The following is a 23,056-nucleotide window of genomic DNA, read 5'->3' on the forward strand; positions in this document are numbered from 1 at the left end:
TGATAATAGACTAATATAGTCTTTGTGGTCACTTAAAAGTTTACCAATATCTTGCCTGGAATTTGTTTGTTTCAAAAGTTGTTTATGTCATATGAACACTAAGATTAAAGCCTGTCAGCCATGAAAAAGCTTTTAAAAAAGGTGACCCATTTTATACTGGGTTATATATATATATTTATATCCTTTCTTTTCCCTTGTGCTCTTATGTGAAAAAGCTGACTTAGAAGTGATAGGGAAGATGTTACAAAAGTGATGATGATAATAGTAATATATTTTCAGTGGCTGGCATGAAAACCATAACACTTATTTCAACATTGTTTAATCCTCTTTTTTGCTAGAAAGATGATGTGCATTCATCTGAATATTCTTGGTGCCCATCTTTGGCAGAATTAATTTCAGGAAAGGCTGAGAATTCTTGCCCATGTCCCACAGATTATATAGAGGTGAGTAAAATACTATTGTAAAGTACAAATTGTGAATGAAGTACAATATTGTGTACAAAAATCATTTATTGAAGTGAATTGACAATGTCACAGAAGTTTTATAGCAATATTACCTTTAATAAATATAAATAACCCAGAAATCAAGAAGTACACTTGAAAAAAGGCAAAATTAAAATAATTAATATCCTTAATAAAAAACCTGTCATTGTGACAATGAAATATTCAGTTATCCCCTCCAGCTTCCAGTGTAATAGATTATTATTTTAATATTTAATCATTGATTTTCGTGCAATTTCATTTTATTATAATGTGTTGAATTCCATACGTATTTTATGGTAGTAATATCTAGCTTACTGATGGGGGTCTTTCACATAATGAATTCTGTGTCAGGCAAATTATGAGTTTGGTTTGTTTCTTATGCACTAAGTCTTTCTCTTCAGTAGCCTTAGTAAAGTACACCCCCTTCCAGTTTAAGTAAATCAGAACAAGATGGGGTCATCCTCATTTCAGGTTAAGTGCAATATAATTCACCTTTGCTGGTTTGTAGCAACATAAATGTAAAAAACTTCTCCTTAGCAGCACTGTTTTTAAATCAGAAGTTGACATTCTTAAGGGGTACTCCAGTTCTTAATATTTTGTGAAATTTGTGTACAGACAAGTCCTCTGAAAACTGCATGTGGCTCCAACAGCATAACACTCTCTTACAGCACAAGAGCTTAAGCAGTGTTCAGCAGAAGGAACGTGTATATCTTATTCATGATTTCCCACAGCAACATTTTCATGAACTAATATCCTTCATTCAGCAAAAGCCTGTAGAACTCCAGAGGCTTCAGTATAGCTTTGACACTTCACCAGCTGCAGATAGAGCTTCACACAGGCAGTTGGATCCAAGAAAAAAAAAATATTAACTTAAAATACTGCTTCTGCTTAGAATAATAAAAGGCTGTTTGCTTTTCTACTCTCTTTCCCTTCTGCAGTTAATTGAGAGGTGCAGAAAAAATAACCCATCCCAAAGGCCTACCTTTGAGCAAGTCAAGAAAATGTTGTACAAGATGAATCCTGTTAGCCCTGTTGACATGATGATGACTCTGGTAAATTTAGCTTTTTGATCCAATCCAATCTGCTCACTTTCAATAACTTTCACCTCTATCCTTCAGGGCTTTTTTTAAAATATTATACACCTTGTTTGGAAAAAAAATCCACAGTTATTTGTTCAGTTCTGTTGGGGAGACTAGCTGCAGTTCTGCTTAAAACCAAATTTTCTCCTCATTCAATTTTTTAACTTTTTCAACTTCTTTGGGGCTGAAAACTTTTTTTTTTTTGGTCTGTCAAATGTTGCTTGAAAACTATATTCCCTCTTCCCTGTGGCTAAGTATAGTACAAGGGATATAGAATTCCTGCATGCTACAAATGTTTGTAAATCATTTTGAGCAGCATATCTCAAGCCCATCAGCAGAGAAAGAAGATTCCTGCCTCCACAGACCATTGCCTCACACAGAGGAGGGATGCAAAAAGCAAAGCATAGACTAGGATAGCAAGATAGTTTATGAAAGCATTGTGAGTTTTTGATAAAAGTTTGGGACTTAGATACTTTTTGTTTTGTTAAGAGTCTATCTGTAAGTTTCTCTCTGCATTGTGTTTGGCCCCTCAAATTTGCATGAAATTTGAAAAGCTTGAAATTGCCTTCTGCTGTCTTGTGTGTAAGCAACAACCTCAAGTCTGAATTCATAAATTTCCTTGAGAAGAAAAGTGACCTTTGGATTTTGTAAAAAAGCATTAGGTATCTTAGACCTGTGCCCTTTTTTTATCTCTGAATGTTTTCAAAGCAGAATAGTTCAAATATTTAAATCCTATCCAGCTAGGCATCTGTTTCAGTAAAAATATGAATTTTTGAAAAATTTTACAAAATTCTCTGTTATTTAGATGGAGAAATATAACAAACATCTGGAGATACTGGTTTCTGAGAGAACCCAGGATTTAATGCATGAGAAACAGAAGACTGATCGTCTGTTGTATAGTAAGTTATAAATAAAAAAATATTGTATATTCTTCTCAATAAAATTTTTATTTCAGCTGTCTAACTACAAAAAAGAACCCTCTCTTAGATGATTATTTAATAGGTAGCTGGCAAAGAATGAATAAACTTGCAAAGCTGGGAAGCTATTTAGCTACTTTCTGTATTTCCCCCCAGAAGTCAGTACACTCATCTAAGAGCTTTGGGCCAAAATCCATCGTGCTTTGACTTTGCCTCCTTGTGCCAGGCCTTTTACATAGTTATAAATGTTGTAGAATTGTAGTTGGTTGCTTTTGATGGCAGTGTATATTCCAGAATTCTGTAAGAAAAGAAAAGGCATAAAGAGATGGGAGTAGCATATAAGAAAGCAAAACACAAAGGGATGTGAAAGTCCAAGATAGGGGGAACAAATACAATTAAAAAAAAAAAAATAGGGAAGAAATAGTAAACAAATAACACAAGTAGAAAGCATTCACAAAGAGTTCACAAAGAAAGAGTTAGTAAAATCCCAGATCACACCATTAGAATCTAGCCTTACTCTTCCTTGAAATGTATATAGATACTGGTTTGTTTGGCCTAAAAGTTAAGGGCCACGTGAAAAATCTGGGTGTGTTATCAGTGAGATTTATTGTGAATTCTCACATTACAGCATAGAAGATTTTGATGCCAAAGTGTGTTTTCACCCTCATAATATTTTGCATTTATGAGCATTTTTTGTGTACTAAAACCAGCATGTTATGTTTAATGTGTTCTTTTATCCACATAAGAAGATTACAATGCTCTACTTTCTACAACAGGTATGTTGCCAAAACAAGTAGCAGATGATCTCAGGCAGGGAAAACAGGCACAAGCTCAAAGTTACTCAAGTGCCACCATCTTCTTCAGGTAAATAAAATATGAAAGATAGGACTAGAACTGTCTCTTACAGAAGAAACTCCTAGTCTTCCAGTGGAGGTGAAGCTCCTAACCGAGTACAGAATTTCTATCTACACAGCCACCTATTGTAATAGGTGGCTCTACAAAATAGTGTCTTTCAAAATTCTCGCACCTCCCTATTTGTCATTAGAATTACTTAAATTAAAAATTACATTACTGCGGAGCTCTAACGAACAGCAGCATATTGCTTTACATGTGTTACATATGCATGAACCTATGTTTCATAAGATAAGTCTAAGTAAAGAATCTACTATTTAACCTGTATAAAGAAAATCTGTCTATCCTTAGAGTCCACATGGATTTACTGTTCTAATTTTTATGCATGCAGGAAGCAACATACAAATGACATACCTTCACTTGTCATAAAAGAACTAATATCAAGTTCTTTTTTTAATTTATACATAACCCAAAACTAAAGACTCTCTAGTCTGTTACAGAATAAAGTCTACCTGTAAAAATGTTTTACTGCATTGCTAAGGCAAAAGACTTTGATCAGTCTGTCCTTTTAAATGGAAGGAGTCTTTTGTAAATTTAAATAAATTAAGACAAAACTATCTAATAACAATCTTAGAGAAAGAATTATTGAAAAGAGAAGGTTGATGTAATTATATTGAGAAATTTTTACAGTATTTTAAGATTATTAATCAGCAATGATTAGGACAGTGGATTATTATGCTCTTTCTGTTGTGTTTTAACAGTGACATTGTCGGCTTCACTGAGCTGTCCAGCAGCAGCACACCATACCAAGTGGTAGATCTCTTGAACAAGCTTTATACCACTTTTGATGAAATCATAGATAACTATGATGTCTATAAGGTGGAGACAATAGGAGATGCTTGTAAGTACTGTGAGCCGTGGACCATGATGGGGACTGGGCCATCAAGACAGAGACTCTCTGATGACAAGGAAGAACAGCTGAATGAGATTTGGAAAGCTTCTTGCCACTCGGAAGACCAAATAAAACAATTAGGAGATGAGTTCTAGCAGAGCCCTAGCAAACTTTAGGAACATTCTCCTGCATACATTTAAGCATTTGTATGGTTGATAAGTGTTGTGAATGGGACAAATTAATGAATTAAAATAGCGCTTCTGTTTATTTGGTTCCTATGACTAGTGAGGTCTGGCAGCAGATTAATTCCAGTTGGCAACTTGTGTATCATGGGAACACAACTAAAACATTTATCTTCTACATGGGATCATACATGTCCTAACCTTAACTTTATTATCTGTCTTTTTTTGCAAAGACCGTAACAATCTTCTTTCTCCTAATACATTGTAGGGGCTTGACTGCTTCTTCTCTTTTGCCTTTTTTCTTTTATAGGAAAATGGCTTTATATTTCCTACCATGGCAATCTGCTGGGGATAGACTATGATTATAGCTGGGTTCTGTAAAACCTAAGGAACTCTAACAGAGCTTTTGAATGAGACAGACAGAATTCCTATAAGAGAGGGAACAAAAATGCCCACTGTGGAACTGCTGAACACATTCTTGAGCATAAAATTCCTGAACAAATGTACCCCATAGATCCCAAACCAACTGGTTTCTTGCCCTGGTTGGAAGGGATCCACAAAAATCATAGGTCCAACTCCTGGCCCTCTACAAGACCATCCTCAAGAGTCACACTGTGTGCCTGAGAACATTGTCCAAATACTTCTTGAACTCTGTTAGGTTGGTGCTGTGACCACTTTCCTGGGGAGCCTCTTCCAGTGCCCAACCACTCTCTGGGTGAAAAACCTTTTCCTGGTATCCAAGCTAAACACAACCCTGATACTGCTTCAAGCCATTCCCTTGGGTCCTGTCACTGTCACCAGAAAGGAAAGATCAGTGCTGCCCCTCCTCTTACCCTCACAAGAAGCTGTATCTGCAGTGAGGTCTCTCCTCAGTCTCTTCTCCAGGCTGAAGAAACCAAGTGACCTCAGCCACTCCTCACACAGCTTCACCTCCAGACCCTTCACCATCCTTGTGACCCTCCTCGAGCCACTCTCTAACAGCTCAATATCTTTTTTGTGTTGTGGCACCCAAAACTGCCCCCAGCACTTGAGGCAAGAGCAGAGCAGAGCAGGACAATCCCCTCCTTGCATGGCTAGTGGTGCTGTGCCCCTAGGGCACTGCTGGCTCATGTTCAACTTCAACCAAGACCCCCAGATCCCTTTCCTGCACTCATTTCTGCTTTCCAGCCTCTCCTTTCCCAGTCTGTCTGTACATCCAGGTTTGCCCCATCCCAGAAGCAGAATCTAATACCTTTTCTCCTTAAACATGAAGTTAGTGATTGCCCAGTCCTCTAATTTTTCAAGGTCTCTTAGTAGGGCCTTTCTGCTTGTGAGGCAATTTAGTAACATTGGCAGACTTAATATCCCTTCCAGTCCTGAGTCCAAGCCATTTATGAAGACAAAGAGCACCGGGCTGAGGATGGAGCCCTGTGGAACCCCCATTGACAGGTCAGCAGTCTGATATCCCCCCATTCACTGTAACCCTTTGTGCCTGACCCCTGAGCCAGCTGCTCACCCACCACATAATTTGTTTATTCAGCCACGAGCTGGACAGTTTGTGCAGAAGGATTCTGGGAGAAGCAGTATAAAAAACTTTACTGAAATCCAAAAAGATTACATCAACTGGCTTCCCTTGATCACCTGGATGGGTGTCATAAAAGAAAATCAAATTTAACAATCAGGGCTTTCTGCTCATGAAGCCATGCTGGCTAGGACCAATGACTATGCTGTCCTTCAGGTATTTTTCGTTACCTCAGAAAATTATTCTTCAAAATTCTGCAGGGCACTGAAGTGAAAGTGACAGGCCTGTAGATTGCAAGGTCATCCCTCTTGCTATTATTGAAATTCTTGAAAGAATTGGCAGAAGAAATTCTTCTGCCCTTCTTGAAAGCAGGCATATTTGCCAGCTTCCTACAGACTGGGACCTTTCCAGATTTCCATGACCATTCAGAAAGCATTTTCAGAAATCTAACAATGAGTTTATCATTCTCACAGTCGTGGTTGTCCAGCTCAGCACTCTAGGACCCCAAAATCCCATCATCAGTTTTTAAAGCATAGTGCAGGAAGCATAGAAGAATGCCTAGTTGAAGTCATTATCTTTTTTTATAATATCTGCCCAATGACAGAAAGCACTGATTCAGCCACATTTGCACTGCCTGTCCCACTTTAAGCACTTCTCAGCACTCTCAGGGGAGGATGAAAAAAGAAATGATTGGAGGGAATAAATCTCGTGCAAAAATAAGAAGGAAATAGAACATTTTTTGTACCTAGGGTAATTCTATCCATGAGCCATTGCCCTAGCATTCATTTGTTTCTGGTTTTCTTTGCTCAGCAGGCACAACTGTGCCTTGGGATATGAAAGAATAGAGCTTCTTCCTTTTTTAATATTTTTTTCTTTATTGTAGGCAGCATACTTCAGTAAATCTATGTGTAGTGCCAAATGTTAACACAGTTGCATTGTTGTGTTAAGATATGGTGGTGTCAGGAGTACCCAAGGAGAATGGGATTCTTCATGCTGGTGAGATTGCAAGCATGGCTATAGATCTTCTGGATGTCTGCAAGAGTTTTAAGATCCCACACAAGCCTAATACCCTCCTGAAGATAAGAGCAGGAATACATTCAGGTATGTTGAGAAAGTTGCAAAAGATGTCTTCCTCTGGCCTTACAAATGCATCTGTAATGGCCATTTCCTCTCCATTAAAAATAAAGTTAATTTTTTGATATGCAGTGGAACACAACATAGAGGTCATCCCAACAGAATTATTTATTGGATACATGGTACCTCAGTTTTGAATACAACATTGGAAACATCCCACAACCCCTGTGCCTTTGCTGATGTGAGTTAGAGCTGCCACTCTGTATCTGTTACTTATCAGCTGTTCTTAAAACAGTGAGTTGTTTCTTGACAATCTGATCTAGCCTGCACTCTCGGACTCCTAGCTCCCTGATTTAATCTGATGTATGATTGCATTTCCATGTTTACAGACAGCCAGAGTTTGATATGTCCTGTGCAGCCCAGCATCCCAACTAATCAGGCCTTATATTGTCTTACCGAGAAATCATATCTTCTGTGTTTTAAATCACTTGTAAGACAGATTTGTAACCCATGTCAAGACAATACTGACACTCAGTCTTTATCTGGCTAACAAATTAGATTTAAGATAGTGTAGGTAGCAACCACAAGGCTGTATGACTGATTATGTGATTTATAAACACAAAATGTCTTGCTTTCCATTTCTTAACAGGGGCAGTTGTAGCTGGAGTTGTTGGAACCAAAATGCCACGATACTGTTTATTTGGAGATACTGTAAACACAGCTTCCAGGATGGAATCTACCAGTGAAGGTAATAAGGAGCAAACTGCAGGTTGGGTTTTAATCATCCCTGAATTAGTTCTTAAAAAATGTTAGGCTGAGTTTTGAGTCCTGGCCTATTCAAATGACTCTGAATCTGTAAAGTGGTTCTTGATTTCTGGGTCCAGTCTGCCTAGGGACAAATTATTAGGGTGCTAATCTCTGCAACTGCTTTTGTAATCAGATCCTCTCATTTCTAAAGTCTCAGAAAGGGAGTTTTGTGGCTTTGAAGTTCTCTACAGTAAAAAAAGTTTGGAATGAAACAAAATGAGAGGCAAGTGGTTATGTTCACTGTTTCTATTTGTTACTGCCACCCAGATGTATTTGAAGATTTTGAAAGGATTTGAGAAACACTAGCACCCATTGCTCCTCACCATTTTTATCTTTCCAAAGTAAATGATAACCTGGATGGAACACATAAAACTTAATTTTCTTTCGTCAGTCTCCATGATAACTCCTTTAATGCTCCTTGTGTTGTCTTATCTGAACTCCTTTAAAACTAATACCTTCAAAATCTGCTTCCATCATTCACAGGTTATCTTTTGTTCTGTATGCCAGTCTCTTTCTCAGATGGTGCATCAGCACTGTAGACATAGAAATAAAGACAGAGCCTTTATCTATCAAGCATTTATTTTCTCTCCCTCTTTTTCTGGCCACATACATCTGAGGACCTCAAATTAGATTATATTATCAAGTTTCAACCATAAAATGATTGTTTTAAAATAGATTAATTACCAGCAATGCACACTAAAAATGCTATCACCTGGAATTTGAGTGCTAGTGTCTTGTTTTCATGAAAGATGACAAAATGAAATATAATAATTCTGAGATATGTATCTATCTGAAACATATATCTCCTGATATACAGGCAGTGTTCTGAGACTCTAAAAAAAACATTTAAACAAATAAAAGTGGACATTATAAAACTGTCATTTTCTGACATAACAAAAACCAGTTAGACAATCTTAGCCAGTCCTACTATCAACTGGGATGTTTTTTAAACAAAGAAGCATAATGATTGGGTCTGTGTCACAGAATGTTACAGGTGAAAAAACCTTTTTAAAATGGTTTTAAATTTTGGCAGAATTTTGCTTTCCAGCAGAAGTAGAACTTCTTCTATCTCTCCTTCTCTATCCCTCCTCTATCATTTGCAAAAGGTAAGACAAGTGAGGTTTACATGGTTTACATGAAGATAAAATTTTCAACTAAGAAAAAATCACAATACTAAAAAGATTGTGGAGTTATGTTAACATTATCTCTTCCAGATGTCTTAATTTTCAGGTTTGGAGTCATTGCAAGGGCAGCTGTTTATTTAATGGTTAGACTTTGCTGAAAATTAAATGTGCTAAGAAAGCATTGTCTCTTTATTGACCAGGAGGTAGAACTGTGTGTGGTTTTCTTCACCAGACAAAAAGGATGCTCATCCGTAGCACAGATAGACACCTGTGCAGAGTACAAAATATTAGGTGCAGAATGTGAAGTAGTGCTTGTTGACAGCCCTATATTTATCCTGAGATGCTCTCACATACAGGCCAGGATACTGGAGCTTGTGTGCAAATATTTGGATAACTAATAACAAGGAATGGAAGCAAAGACTTGAAAAAAGAAAAAAAAACTAAGGCAGAGTTTATTAATGAGTCTTGAAATTTTTGACACCCCTGGGAGATTAATCTGTCTTAGATGTATAAATTGTTTGCTAATATGGTCTTTGTCTTTCTTTCCAGCTCTTAAAATACAGTGCAGTTCAAGTGCATACCAGCTGTTGGAGCAGATTGGAGAGTATGTGTTAGTATGCCGTGGGAACTTACAAGTCAAGGTGTGTATGTAACATTTACACTCAGCTTTTCTGAGAGGAGAGTGTGAAAGTACTCCTTGATTTTTAACCCGTGCAGTCCCCTATATCTTCAAGTCCTCTATATCTCACAATGCTTTGGTTACACTAATTCCTGTATCCAAAGAGAGCATGTTCAGATTTTAAGCCAGGACCAGTTCCATGGACTTGTTCATGGGACAAACCTGGTAAGTCAGAGATGAAGAAGGACTCCGTCAAGCTTGGAAGTCCTGTATGGCACATTCACTGTCACGACTGCTTGAAATCAAAAAAGGTTCTTCAGATACATCACAAATCATCATGCGAGTTCCACAAGAAAATTAACCTACTTGTGGACCCAGTTTTGGATGGGACTTCAAAGATTTTTTTTTTTAATTGATAGTCCTGCTATTATCTTTTAAGGAAAGGTTTTATGCCTCATTTTTCCTCCATGTAAAGTGGCTGACAGGCACATATTTCTCCTTTTGAGACTTGTTTTGAGCTGTAGTAAGAAAATTATTTTATAAATGACGATGGTATTATAACCCCAGGACTAATATTCTTTCTTAGGGAAAAGGAGACATGGTCACATACTGGCTTGAAGGTAAGAAAGTTTCTGTCACACCGAAGGCGGTCACCAGCACTTCTGTGACTCAAGATGCCAACAGAGTTTCATATAGTCCACTACCAGGTGTCCTTCCCAGTGATCTTCTCTGAAGTCCTGCTTCCTAGTACCTCATTAACTCTAGTATCCCTTCTGCTTTCAGTCTGTCAGGTCATCCTGCTGAATTAGAAAATTAGAAAGGAGATAATACACCCCTTTGGCCTTGTGAATGTGTTAGCTCAGGCTTTATTTACAGGTGTTTCTCCCAGGAGTGGCACTGAAAATAAAAAAATTAAAAAATAAAATAAAAAAACTCATCTTAAGGAATAACACACAGAAATGGCCCACCAGCTACCAGAGCAAAAAGTAGCTCCCGGTATTACTTCTTGGTGTGGTTTTGATAGGAAATGCTCAGCCAGCAGCCACCATCACCTCAAAACCAGCTGGTTGGACATTCCAGCCTGTGAGGTGCTCCCACAGGAAAGGAAACAGTATAGTGCTGCTGTTTAGTGGTATCATAAACCCTGTGGGCATGGTAGGTTTTGTGCTGTGAAAGGGAAAAATTAGGTGTACGTTGTGTGAGGAAGTAAGATTCATTAAAGAGGAGGATGAAAAATAGAGCAGAGAAATTATAGTGGATACAAATTGAAACAAGAATTTCTACTCCTACTTCCATTTAATCTCCATTGTCTGGGGCATAGAAAGAAGAATTAAGAAGAAAGTCTCATGTGTTTCCCTACAGCCAATTCCTAATGACACTTGCCATCTTGTTGCAGAAAATCTTGGTAGAGAAATGCAAGACATTGTATGCTGTTGCTAATCAGGGTAAAATTCACTACAGCTGCTCTTGTCTTTGGCTGCTCTGGGATTTCTCTGAAAAACAGCTCTTAACATTAGCTGATGTTTTTGCTCTGACTAAAGTGGCAGTGAACCTACTATTGCTGGATAGCTGTCTGTCAGTGAAATCAGGCATCCCCCTGAGTCACTGTGTAATTTAGGACACAGTTTAGGAAAGGCCATTCCAGAACCAGTATTTCCTGTAAAGAGAGAACCATCACTACAAGTGGAGTAATTTTAGGATGAGCGTGATTCTCTGAGCATTGGCTTTCTTTAAAGACTTACCTTTTGGGGCTAATTATTTTGAAGAGTTTAGTCCATTCCAGTTCAACTGGTTAACAAACAATCTAGAGTAAGTGAAACTGAGAGACTAGGGATATCAAGAGTGAAAGCATTTCCACCATAATGTGAACCAGACTGGATAAAGCTAATTGGGAGGAGATGAAAAGGAAGGACTTTGAGTGATATAGCACCACTTAATCCTGTTTATGCTGCTCCCTTACCCTCCAATCTGTCCCTGATCCTAGGTACAAGTATGAAAACATGCATGTATTTGCAATATTTCTGGCTTAAATCTGTGGAGTTTAACCAAGCAGCTTACTACTTGTTCATGTTTTTATGTAGCTAGCATAGCTGTGACTTTTAATTCCAAGTATATGCTGCATGATAGTGATAGGAGTGTCACACTACAGTCTTTCTTCAGCTTCTGTGAGAACTAAATGCACCAGTAATGATAGATTTTTCAGGAGTGCCTAAAGAGGTAGAAAGTTAAATACTTCCAAATTATGTGAGTCTTTTTTTTAACTATACAGAAAATATGTATATAATTCTAAGTGAAATTAAGTCTCAGAAGTCTGTGAATTGCTGTGAGGGACATAGACAGACCTGACTTTGCCACATGAGATCCAAATGTAAAGTCCAGCCAAATTTTTTTAAATAAAACTTTTGAATTAGTTTCACATTTTTTCTAAGCTTAAAAATTATTTTCTCTTTCTCTAAATCTCATATTGGAAGGTATAGTACAATTACTGGTTTTGTAATTTTAGCAGAATAAACCTTTCAGTTATCAGTAGCCCAGAGATATCCTCTAGTATAATAATTTCCTTTATCCAAATGCTATCTAGAAACTGTGAAACTCTCTGCTTTATTACAGTGTTTTATGATGTATTAAATATTTTACATTATTATCTTAATGAATTTGCATTTGTTTACTTTTTTATTTAAAAGGTGCATATCCTTATCAAATGTGGGTGTGAAAGCATATGCTTTATCCATAGTGTTTCAGTTTTAACTTTTCTTCTTTATTTTAATGTTGTCTAAAGAATTAAAAGATTTTTTTAAAGTGTCTTATGAGTTTAAAATCTTGTAAATAGAAATGAGTGAAGCTTGCTGGATTGACAGCTTTAACCACTGACAAGTCCTTGGGTAGTATTCAAGTTCTGCTGAAGACAGCAATAGTCCTTATGAATGTCAGTTTGTCTGATGACTGTGATGATATGACTTTGGAAGATAGAAGTAATGTAGTGAACATTACAGACACAAACAGAAGTGTTCTCAGTCAGTTGACAAGTACTTTAAGATTAATATCAGGCATTTTGACAGATGTAGCCAATGACAACGGCCACATATCAGATGCAGGAAAGCATTTACCAGCCTGTAAAACTGAAGTATGATAACTAGCACACAGCTCATCTGTGAGATGCTTTAAATCCACTAGTCAGCTAATCTAGCATTCTTTTCTAAGATGGCACTATATACTAGAAATATGTGATGTGGTCTTCCTTTACTTGATGATTTTATCCATGCCAGAAAATGGGAAAGCAATTGCAATAATAGAGCTGACGAAGTGAAGATGATACATGCTTTATAGATCACTTCACAGAGTGGCCATTCATTTTCTACAGTCATGCAAGATAATACAGAGGATACAAAGACTCTATTCACGATGTGGTGATTTTATTGGAAAGATTGTGCATTCTGATTATTGTTTATTGCAGCTCCATCTACCTGGCAGTGAGAATGCAGGCAGGAACATTAAAAAAAAATCACACAACACAAAAACTGATTTATGAAAGTCTTTTATTAGATTGATAAACCTTCACTATATTGTTTCAACTTGAATATTGAAGAACAGATTGAGTAATCACAATATTTTAAAAAAATCACGACAAGTAAAGCTGAAAATTCATTAATGTATTTCCAAGTGTAAAACTTCCTAGATTTTATTCAAACCATGGGCATTGGAAATAGACTGTGTTTTGCCACCAAGAAGTTATTCTTTATCCCCTAGATTAGGTAGCAAATATATTTTACTTAGCTTGTTATTGGGCGGGGAGGGGGGGAGGGAAGAATCCCAATTCCAAGGTTCTTTTTTTTTGTTTTTGCAAACAGAAAAGTTATCTGCTTCCTTGTACAGCTAATTACTCAAATTAAATAAATTAATTTGTTTAAATAAAAGGGCAGTGAAATCAGATGTCCTTTGCAAACAATGCAGGGTTTTAAAATGAGTGTTAAGCCTGACTGTGGAGTCAAAGGATGCAGTGTCTCTTTAAGATCAATGTCTGATTAGTATGAGATTTCCCCAGCTTGTAGAACATCTCTTCCACCTACTCAGACCTCTAAAAATTACTAATAGCCCTTCCATCTGAATTGACCTCAAAAGTAGAAATCTTTGGTTTTTTTAAGAGTGTCTTTCTGGGGGTGTCCTTTCAAACCTGTAAAAAGACAAGGCTATGAAAGATTGTTCTGCTTGTACTCCAGTTGAGCACCATCTGCTTTTCAGATAATGAGCACTTTGTCCTTCTAATTCCTCTCCCGATTATTCCCTATTACAGTATAAAACATTGCATTGTACAATTTTATACATTCTAAATTGGAATTCAAAGATAAAATATTTTGCAATAAAATGTTCTTTCCAAATAAAATATGGGAAAATTGCCTTTCCTCCTAATGTAAATTTGGTTTTCAATTTAAATGCATTTTCGAATGTAGAGATATAAAATAACCAGAGTTTGAAATGTGACAGAGTGGGTGTTTAGTTCCTTTGTGTGGGAACCCTAATGACTGAAACCTTCCAAAAAACACCCATGAGTCTACATGATGTTATTTAATGTCCCACAGCATAGTAACCACAGTCCTCTGGTTCACACAGGGAAACAACCTACCCCACCTTTTTATTTGTGCACCATCTTTCCACTGCACTATGTCTTAAACACATATGCGATCCTTTTTGGAACTAAATTCCAAAGACTAGATTCAACAGTTTTCATACAGCACTAAGTTTGACCTGGAAGCTCCACATGAAATGTTTAATGTTACACCTTTGCACAATTTGCCTTGGATTTCAACAGTAACAAAATAAGTACTTCTTACTAAGAGTGCTAAATATGAAGCCAATATAGGAGCATCCTTATGTTCATGATTGTGCACAATTGCTGATTATTACTGCATTTCATACTAAAATACAGTGGTGTGAAAATAAGTGTTTTGATGAGACCTAAAATCAGATTCCCACTACATGGGAATCTTTTCTTTTCTGTAGTTCTTGTATCATACCTTCAGGCAGGAAAACACTCTGTCCCTACTTGAGAAGCCATCTGGGTAGCTACCAAAGATACAATGCACACATGGAACAGTGCACTAAACATACTGGTTTTATGACCAGAATTCAACACAGTTAACCTGACAAAGTAATGAAATACTTTGTGTGATTCCTTTTAGTCTCTTTTGCATTTATGAAGACCTCTTCTGTTCTACTCTCACTAGAACATAGTACAGAGAGGTATTTTCAAAGTGTTTAACCCATTTTTCACTCCCTGAGGGGTAAAAAGGACAGTTTAGGGTGAAAAAATGCTAGAAATGCATCTTTCAGAATTGACTAAAGGTTCAGGATGTTTACTAACAGTCTGGGGGAATGCTGAATGCAAAGCACTGGAAAAATTCAGATTTCAATTTCCAGGAATTTACAGGAGCCATTCTGAAACACAGACAAGGAATATCTTAACTCTGTTGGAAGAACTCTGTGTTCTTAAAAAGCCATAACAGAGTTGTTCTTAGAAGAAGTTTTTTCTCCTAAAGAACTGAAGGAATTTTAAATTGCAGCAATAGACTTGAGCAGAAAAGCTGGGTATGGTGTTGGAAAAACACCTCTGAGGAGATCTCAAATGACTATGTTGCTATGATTGTGCATTTTGTTACCTGCTGTTGCAGACAAATGCATAGCATACATACACACACCCATCCAGGGTGCAGCTTGTAAATATAAACACATTCAGCATAAACATTTCTGTGTATCCAAAACACGGCTAATCCATGCAACTGTTCTGAACACAGAACACACAAATATTTAAAAACTAATGAAAGCTGAATCTCCATGCCTGGTAAAACCAATAGAGGGTCTGGAATTCTAGCACCAATAGGACTGCTAAACTAAAGGCAATGCTTACCTATGAAAGTTTGCCAGGGTGCATGAGAAGTGACTTCTCAATCCACTCTCTCTGTGGTTTATGGACATAAAGGAGTCCACAAAGGAGACATAAAGTTACCAGAGAAGTAACAAACCCACCGACAATTCTCCCTGCAGGGATTGTATGTTCAGACTGGCTGCAGAGTGGAAATGGGCTCAGCATGAGCTGCTTTGCAGTTGATGCCCCATGTCATGTGTCAAGACAACACCTCTAGCCTATATATTAGGAAACTTCTCTATAAGTTTTAATACAATTTATATTCAAGGCATTAACAGAAACCTTTCAGGACTCACAGGTTTCCTGTGCCATGACTTAACTGACAACATGCTGAGAGTCAAGGTCTTGCGTGCTGATTTTGCTCTGCAAGTAAATAGGTTAGTCCCCCCACACACATGAAAATCAGGTTGGCAGTGCTTGACGGCCTGACAGGAATCCATCTCTAACCCATGGCAAAATCCCAAGCTTGTGCTGCAAGAACTGACAACATAACTGAATGTCTCAACATAACAGCTTAGATTGGATGGATGATGTAGTGTCAGATTCTACCACCCTGGCCAAACGCAGGAGTTCACTCCACAAACTCTGGTATGTAACAGCAGATATGGTGAGAGGGGGTCACAGTAACTGTTACTCCAGTAATTACAATATAATAAATAATTACTGGAGCCAGGACTGCAGAGAGTTTGGATCAGAGGGGGAGGAACTGCCTCTGCAAAAGTATGACTTTTCTACAGAATGCAGATCAAGAATACAATACAGTCCAGAGGAACACACTCTGAGCACACTCACCTCTTGCTTATTCAGTTCCAGTACAAAAGGACCAGCTATCGTTTTGCACTCAGGAGGACAAAGTGCACACTGATTAAAATTTCAAATTGTCTTGTAAAGACTTCGCAGCGATCAGCTTGTATGACTGTAACAATGCTACTTATGACAACAGAAATTTAAACAAAGCAACACAAAATTGCCTTTTATTGATCTGCATATCACATTGTCTCTTAAAAGAAGATAAACTACACTGTAGCAGTATGATAAATGCTATTCCAGAATATATATTTTAGGAAACTTCTCTAAATGTCCAGATTACTGTTTTCCATTAAATGCTTTATACACCCTGCCACTTTAGGACTAAGCAATATGTGGTTCACAAGACATTTATGCCCCTAGATATTTATCCCCCAAATTGAGCTCCCCTACAACTTCATGCATTGTTTGAAAGAGAGCACTGGGGAGAGAAGTGGGACTCTGACCAGAAGGTTTTTTAATGTAGCAAGAACAGAAAGAAGCTTTCATCTCTGGTCACACCTCGGAATCACACCTCAAGATGTGGTATCCTGAAGCCAAATTCAGACTAGAAGCTGCCTCTGAAAAGCAAAGTGATTATTCCTGCTTGTTCTAAGATCAGCACTGGTATCACAAGTTCTAGTGTCCACACGAGCTGAATGAAAATTAAGTCCTAGGTGCTCTCTGATATGGGCATGATATCTGCATTAAAAAAAATTGAAAATGCTGTCATCATGTCTGTGATCAAATATGCATTCGATTTCTACTGGCAAAACTATAAAAAGGTCACTTTATTAAAAAATATCTCAAACAAACAGAACCATGAAACCCCCAAAGCAACAAAACCAATGAAAAATCAAACCTTAATATCTAACCCCCACAACAAACAAAAAAAACTAAACCCCTTTCATTTAAAATTTTAAAAATAATAATTTTTATGGCCAAATTCATCAATTTCCATTTCATTCTCTTTTAAACTATCAGAGAACAAAACGGAAAAATAAGTGATTTCAGAAGCAGTACTAATTTATTTCTCTAATTTCAAATTCTCACACTTTCAGTAAGAAATCTAGAGGATTATGGTATAGTAACCTAAAAATATTGCTTAAAGTTGTATTTTATTGTGAAATTTAGCTGAATGAATGAAGGGATGACATTGCCTGTAAATATCAAATTTTAAATACATTTTTTATACCTCTTGCTATATTGTGAGAAGTTTTCACTCCCATTAAACTTTGCTTGAATACAAGCATTCTCTTGTTTTTACACTAAAAATTGAATAAAGCACATGACTCAGATCTGCATGTCTGTATATCAAATTATATATTTACTATTCCATTTGTCATTAGAGTTTGCTGTCTTTTCTTGAAAATGCCCATGTAACTTTTGATAGAGAACCTCTAATCCTAGACAAAATTGAAAAACTTGATTTCTTCTTATAGATATATTTGCAGAACTGTACAAAACTAGGTTCCCAGTGGGCTGGTGCCTTGCTCTCTTATGCAAGGCAAGTGATTACTCACAACCCTGTCAAAGGCAGCAGGCAGGACCCAGTAGGCTGTTTTCTCATGGTGGGTCTGATCTCCAGGGATGCTGAGCGCCCCAGGCACGCAGTGAGAACCCTCACCTGCTCTGCATAGAAGCAGAAAGCAAAAGACCCTGTTCATCATCACATTCATCAGCAGTGTTTTAGCTGTTGGCTCACAGGTCATGAAATAAGACTTCCTGGTGCCATTAAAGACTTGCTCTGCACATTGCAGAATCAGGTCCTGCAGTGACTAAGCCTAAGAAGGAGGCAAGCTGCTGACAACGACTGAGTGCTTTTATGTGGAAGTTGAATATGTCAGGGAGAGATTCTGTTTTTGTGGAATCCCTTTGCTCATTGGATAAAAGCTGGGTTGCACAGAGTGCAGGTGTTCATTTATTACCACAGTACTGTTGCTGCATGCCTGAGCAGCACAGCTGCCTGTAACCACCTGTTCAGAGTTTTCGCCTGAATTTAACTACCTAGTATTTTTTGAATTTATCCTAGTAGTATCCAGATACCCCATCAAAGTCTAGCCAAACAATTAACATCTTACTTGGTCTGAAAGACACCAAGCTAGCCAGAAAATTGTTTCCTTCTTCTGGAAACACGTTCAGAGACTGGTTGTCTTTATGGTTTGACGTTTCTCAACAAACAAACAAATACACACATAAATATATGTATAAAATTTACATTCATTTTTCAAACAATTCCATGGACAGGGTAAGCCTTATTTGAGTGCAAAATTCCTTTTCATTTTCTACACGACATCTCAGGTTGCTACAAAACAGGCTGTTTTTCTTATTTCCTACTCTGGTAACTCAATACATTTTTGTGGTACAACTTAGGGTTGACAAAAACCATCTAAGTAGGAGCAGCTATTAAGACTTTAATCACACAGGAACTTTCTGGCATTCTGGGAGTTTGCATATAGGAACTGGGGCTTTGTGAGATGCTAGCAAATTATTCTATGCTTTAGCAACTGTTACCCTAAGACCTGAACACTTAGAGTAGCTGCTTAGCATGCACATTGTGTTACACCACATCTCTGTTCCCTACATTGTAGAGGTCAGGTAAGATGTTTATGCACAGCATGGAACATGCTGTTGGATAGAACAGCCATGATTTGTATTTCAGTATGTAGACTGTAGGCTCTTAATTTCAATGAAGTTACTCATTTCACATTTTCTTGCTATGTATTCATAAGGTGTGAAAAAACCATCTTTCAGTCAGGTCCTCTGTTCACTTCTCCCAGCAAAGCATGGCTTTGAGACCCCTGAGTGGACTGTCACCATGCATCCCCGATACAGAAATATCTGGCATTTTAGAAAAGGCACAAAAAAATGGCATTTTCAGAAGAGTCAGATCTCACTCAGAACATAACTCACAGAAGTCTATTCCTGAAGCGATTTTTGAGGTACTGAAATATATTTTAAAGACCTGAGTTCACTGACATCTGCTCCTAGTCTGCAAGAACTGTGTCATGTTCATGTTGCATTCTCCTTGTCAAGTATGTCTCTAAAATCCAAAAGTGTTAGAAACATTCCAGTGAACTCTAGACCAGTAGAAAATTAAGCTAATAAATCTATGTTCATGCTATTGACGATAGGTTAGTCTTTGAAAACTCTCCTGAGCCTTTATGGTTCCTAGAAGACTTTCAGAAGAGCCCATGGGGTCAGGACATCTATTCCTTGACACAAAGGAAAATAAAATCCATCCAGGACGAAGGGAGACAAACGATTTCTACACTCCCTGACATCAGGCAGCTATTGGAGCTCATGCTGACATATCTCAATCCCTCCCAAAATAAAGTGACAGTATTTCAAAAACTTATTCAGCCATAGAGCACCAAATTCTTTGCTACAGACAGCTCCAGAGTTTCATTCAGCTCTTGATCCCAGCTGACAGGCACTGCTGCCCTTCTGCCAGAGCGCCTACAGGCTTGGGTACAACAGGCAGCAGGAAAACAAAAGGGAGGAAAAGGGAGAAAATAAAATAAAATTTCTTTTTTTCCAAAAATGAAAAACTGAATTCTTTAACCTTTAAACATGCTTGTTTACTTACAGAAAGCGTACTTCAGGCACAAAAGGTTTGAGTATCAGTCACATACCACTTTAAATTGAAATAGTATCAGGATTGTCCCATGCAGGCAGCTATATTATCCCCTATCAAGAAGTTGAAGTTGCAGTTTTGTATACATACATATATATAAGGTATGCATCTTTCACACAATGGTCTCCTGGTCTGAATTGACTCCGGTGGGGTTTATGTAACAACAGTACCTGTCATAAGGGCTGTTATCCTTGTAAGAGCAGACAATGATACTATCTTTAGGAGCCACAAAAATGTTGTCTTCAATGTCAGGGCAAGGAGTGCTGTCCCTGCTGGGAGAAGAGCTCTTCTTCTCCAAGGCACTGTATGTGGAGACATCTCCCACGAACACATTCTCTGGCATCTCTGGGTAACAGCTCTCCAGGTATTTCAGCATCTCCTCCTGCTCCACCTTTTTGGTGAGGCTCTTGCACTCTGCCGGGGCAGCGGCGGTGGTGCTGGTGGTGCAAATGAACACGGTGTCCTCTCCCCTCAGCCCTCTCCTGTCCTTGCGGTAAGCTTTCCTGGCCAGCTCGTCACAACTCCCCTTGCCAGACTCCAGGTCCGAGGGGGTCCTTAGCAGCTCCATGCCGTCCCGATCCTTGACTTCCTTGCAGCACGGGCGCATGTTCTCGGGACATTTGGTGCAGCCGTCAGTCTTTCTGGTGAGGGCGATGGCGGCAATGCCCGGCAGGCAGATGGCCGGCCCGATAGCCAGCAGCGGGATGTCTCCCAGGGTCTCTCCCTTGATGCCAGACACGGTGAACATGAAGCCGAACACCAGAAAGACGCTGACCAGAGCCACCACAAGCCCCGTGCGGGGGTTGATGTCGTCGGGTCTCAGGGTCCGCGCCATCCAGCTGGTGCGCACGGGGACGCTTCCCTCGGCCGGAGCGGCCCTCGGGGCAGGGGACGGGCGCTCCCCGGCGAGCCTCCCAAGTTTCCCAGGCAGCGAGGCGCGGAGCACCCCGACAGCGGGCGCCGCTCGGCTTCCCCCCGCAGACGGAGGGCGGGCCGGGGCCGGGAGCTGTCCTGCCTCCTGCCCCCTCCCTCGCTCCCTCCCTCCGTCGCTCCCCGGAGCCGGCCGGAGCGGCTCCCCCGCCTGCAGCCCCGCCGCGCCCTCCCACGCTGGCGGCGGGCGCGGGGGGCTCCAGCCCTGCCGAGGGCCGTGGCTAGAGAGATCGGGCGGCTTCCAGCAGCAGCGGCCGGGGAGACAGCTGCCGCGAGGGTTCACCTGCCCGGCCTCCGCCTCCTCCTCCTCGTCCTCCCCCGGAGCCGCCGGAGCCCCGCAGAGCCGTGAGTACGCGAGCCGCCCGGCGCGGGATGCTGCGGCGCCGGCGCGGGGGCCCGGCGGGGCTGCCCCTACCTGATGGCCACCGCTGCTTGGCCGGCTGCTGCCGCCACCCCGGGCAGCCTTTCCCTCTTGGGCGAAGGGGAGAGCACCCCCGACGGGCGTCCTTCCTCGGGAAGCCGGCATGTGCATCCTCCGTACGGGCCCCCGCACCCAAAGCCTTTCCTTCGGTGCGGACGGGACGTGTGAAGTAAATTGTCTCCTGGGCAGACAGCAGTCCTGACCGAGTCTTCTGAGTTAGGCACCTGTGGAGAGCAAGGCTTCAGGAGATGCTCTGCAGCAGCTGGATGTCATCCTGAAGGTGGCCCTTAGGGATGAAGCCTCTCCTGATGTTATTCCTTCCCCGAGAAAAAACAGATGTTGGGGTTCCCTTGGTATCCATGGCCTGCCGACTGTGATGGTGACGTTCTGTCCCTGTGATTTGATGCATTTCGGTGATGGTAATTTGGAGTAAGCACCACGAGCTGAATGAGCATAGAAAAAGGTCTCAAACAGGTGGGAGTGTGGAAAGGCAGCAGCATCTTCAGGCAAGTTGCCAGTGATACAAAAGACTAAATGCTTTCACCTGGGGCAGATACTGGGAGGCAAAAATGAGTGATACCAGAAAGCTTACAAGAAAGTTAAGGTAACAGAAAAGGATACTCTGAACTAAAATTTTGAAACAAAAGTTTCTTTAAGTTTTCCCATTAACATGATTCATTTTTCTCATACTACACACTTGGAAAGCTCAGAGAAGCCAGTTTAGAAAACACTCAGATGTTTCTCAGGTCATGAAAAGCATTAAGTTTTTTTTATTTACCCTTCCTACAGTATAACATCAACAGAGCACCTCTGTTGTGGATTTCCAATTTGCCTTGCAAAAAGCAAGTCCAAGAAAATAATTTTGTAAGTGGGAACAGCTCCTGCCTTATAGGACACTTTGTAAATGGGGTGTCAAGTTACAGTATTTGCTGTTTCATTTGAAGGATGAGTAAATGGGAGTAGAAGCACACAGTGGGGAGAGTTTTTAAGTCAGTGGCAATGCCCTGGGTGTGAGATTAAAAATTTGTAATGGAACACAATAATTATTTCAACTTGTCCTCCAGAACATTGTCCAGTAAAATTCACATTGAACCTCTCACCTGTTGCAGAGTGGGCTGAAGCAGGATTGTTTTGGACTCTGTTAGAAATACCTTTATTGATTGAAAGATCTAAAAATCAAAACCTTCCAGCCAGCACAAGTAAACTTCTACTTTTGCCACTGTGCAGGATTTAGTGGTATGAGAAATGACAGTAGTGTTCTCAGCTCCTATTTTCCAGAGCAAAAAATTGCTGTTTCTTTCCAGCTGCTGTTATTCAGACACAGCTTTTATGTCCTCACATTGGAATGAATAATGCCTTTTTTTTTAATCCATCAGCTAGATTCTGGATGAAAGAAAGTGATTAACCTTCAGAAAGCCCGTCCCACATAACTAAAATGTTGTAAAGTGTAAGTTATGAAGTTATGAGTATGTTGGTAACTAATGCCAATGAAAGTCACTGTTCCTGCTCCCTGACCTTCCTTCAGCTCCCCTAGTGAATTTGAATAGTTTTTTAAAAAATTGGAAATTGTTATTTTGTTGAAAAACAAATTATGATGCCTGGGAAAAGCAATTACCTGAAGCTGTACTCATCATCAGTCCTTCAGAGACAGAAAAAGGACACAGAAATGTAAATATTAGTGGCATTTATGGAGGGGAAAATTGCTGTAAGAGCTGAAGTACATGTCAGAATATCTAACAGGATTAAAAATGGCCCTTCAAATTTAAGCGACAGGCTTACTGAGATGGAAGAGGGAACATCTACTTTGGAACAGAAAGCTGTTAGTGGACCAAA

General features: G+C 39.5%; 1 protein-coding gene across 1 annotated transcript; it reads right to left on the reverse strand.

The window, feature by feature from the left end:
• Positions 1-13,048: 13,048 nt before the first annotated feature.
• Positions 13,049-20,891, reverse strand: TMEM215 (transmembrane protein 215). The gene has a single exon (XM_085567839.1). The coding sequence runs from the start codon at positions 20,705-20,707 to the stop codon at positions 19,985-19,987; it is 723 nt and encodes a 240-aa protein (XP_085423965.1). The 5' UTR covers positions 20,708-20,891; the 3' UTR covers positions 13,049-19,984.
• Positions 20,892-23,056: the final 2,165 nt, after the last annotated feature.

The sequence above is a fragment of the Lonchura striata genome, chromosome Z, assembly GCF_050655825.1.
Source record: "Lonchura striata isolate lonStrDom1 chromosome Z, ASM5065582v1, whole genome shotgun sequence".
In the NCBI taxonomy this organism is placed as follows: domain Eukaryota; kingdom Metazoa; phylum Chordata; class Aves; order Passeriformes; family Estrildidae; genus Lonchura; species Lonchura striata.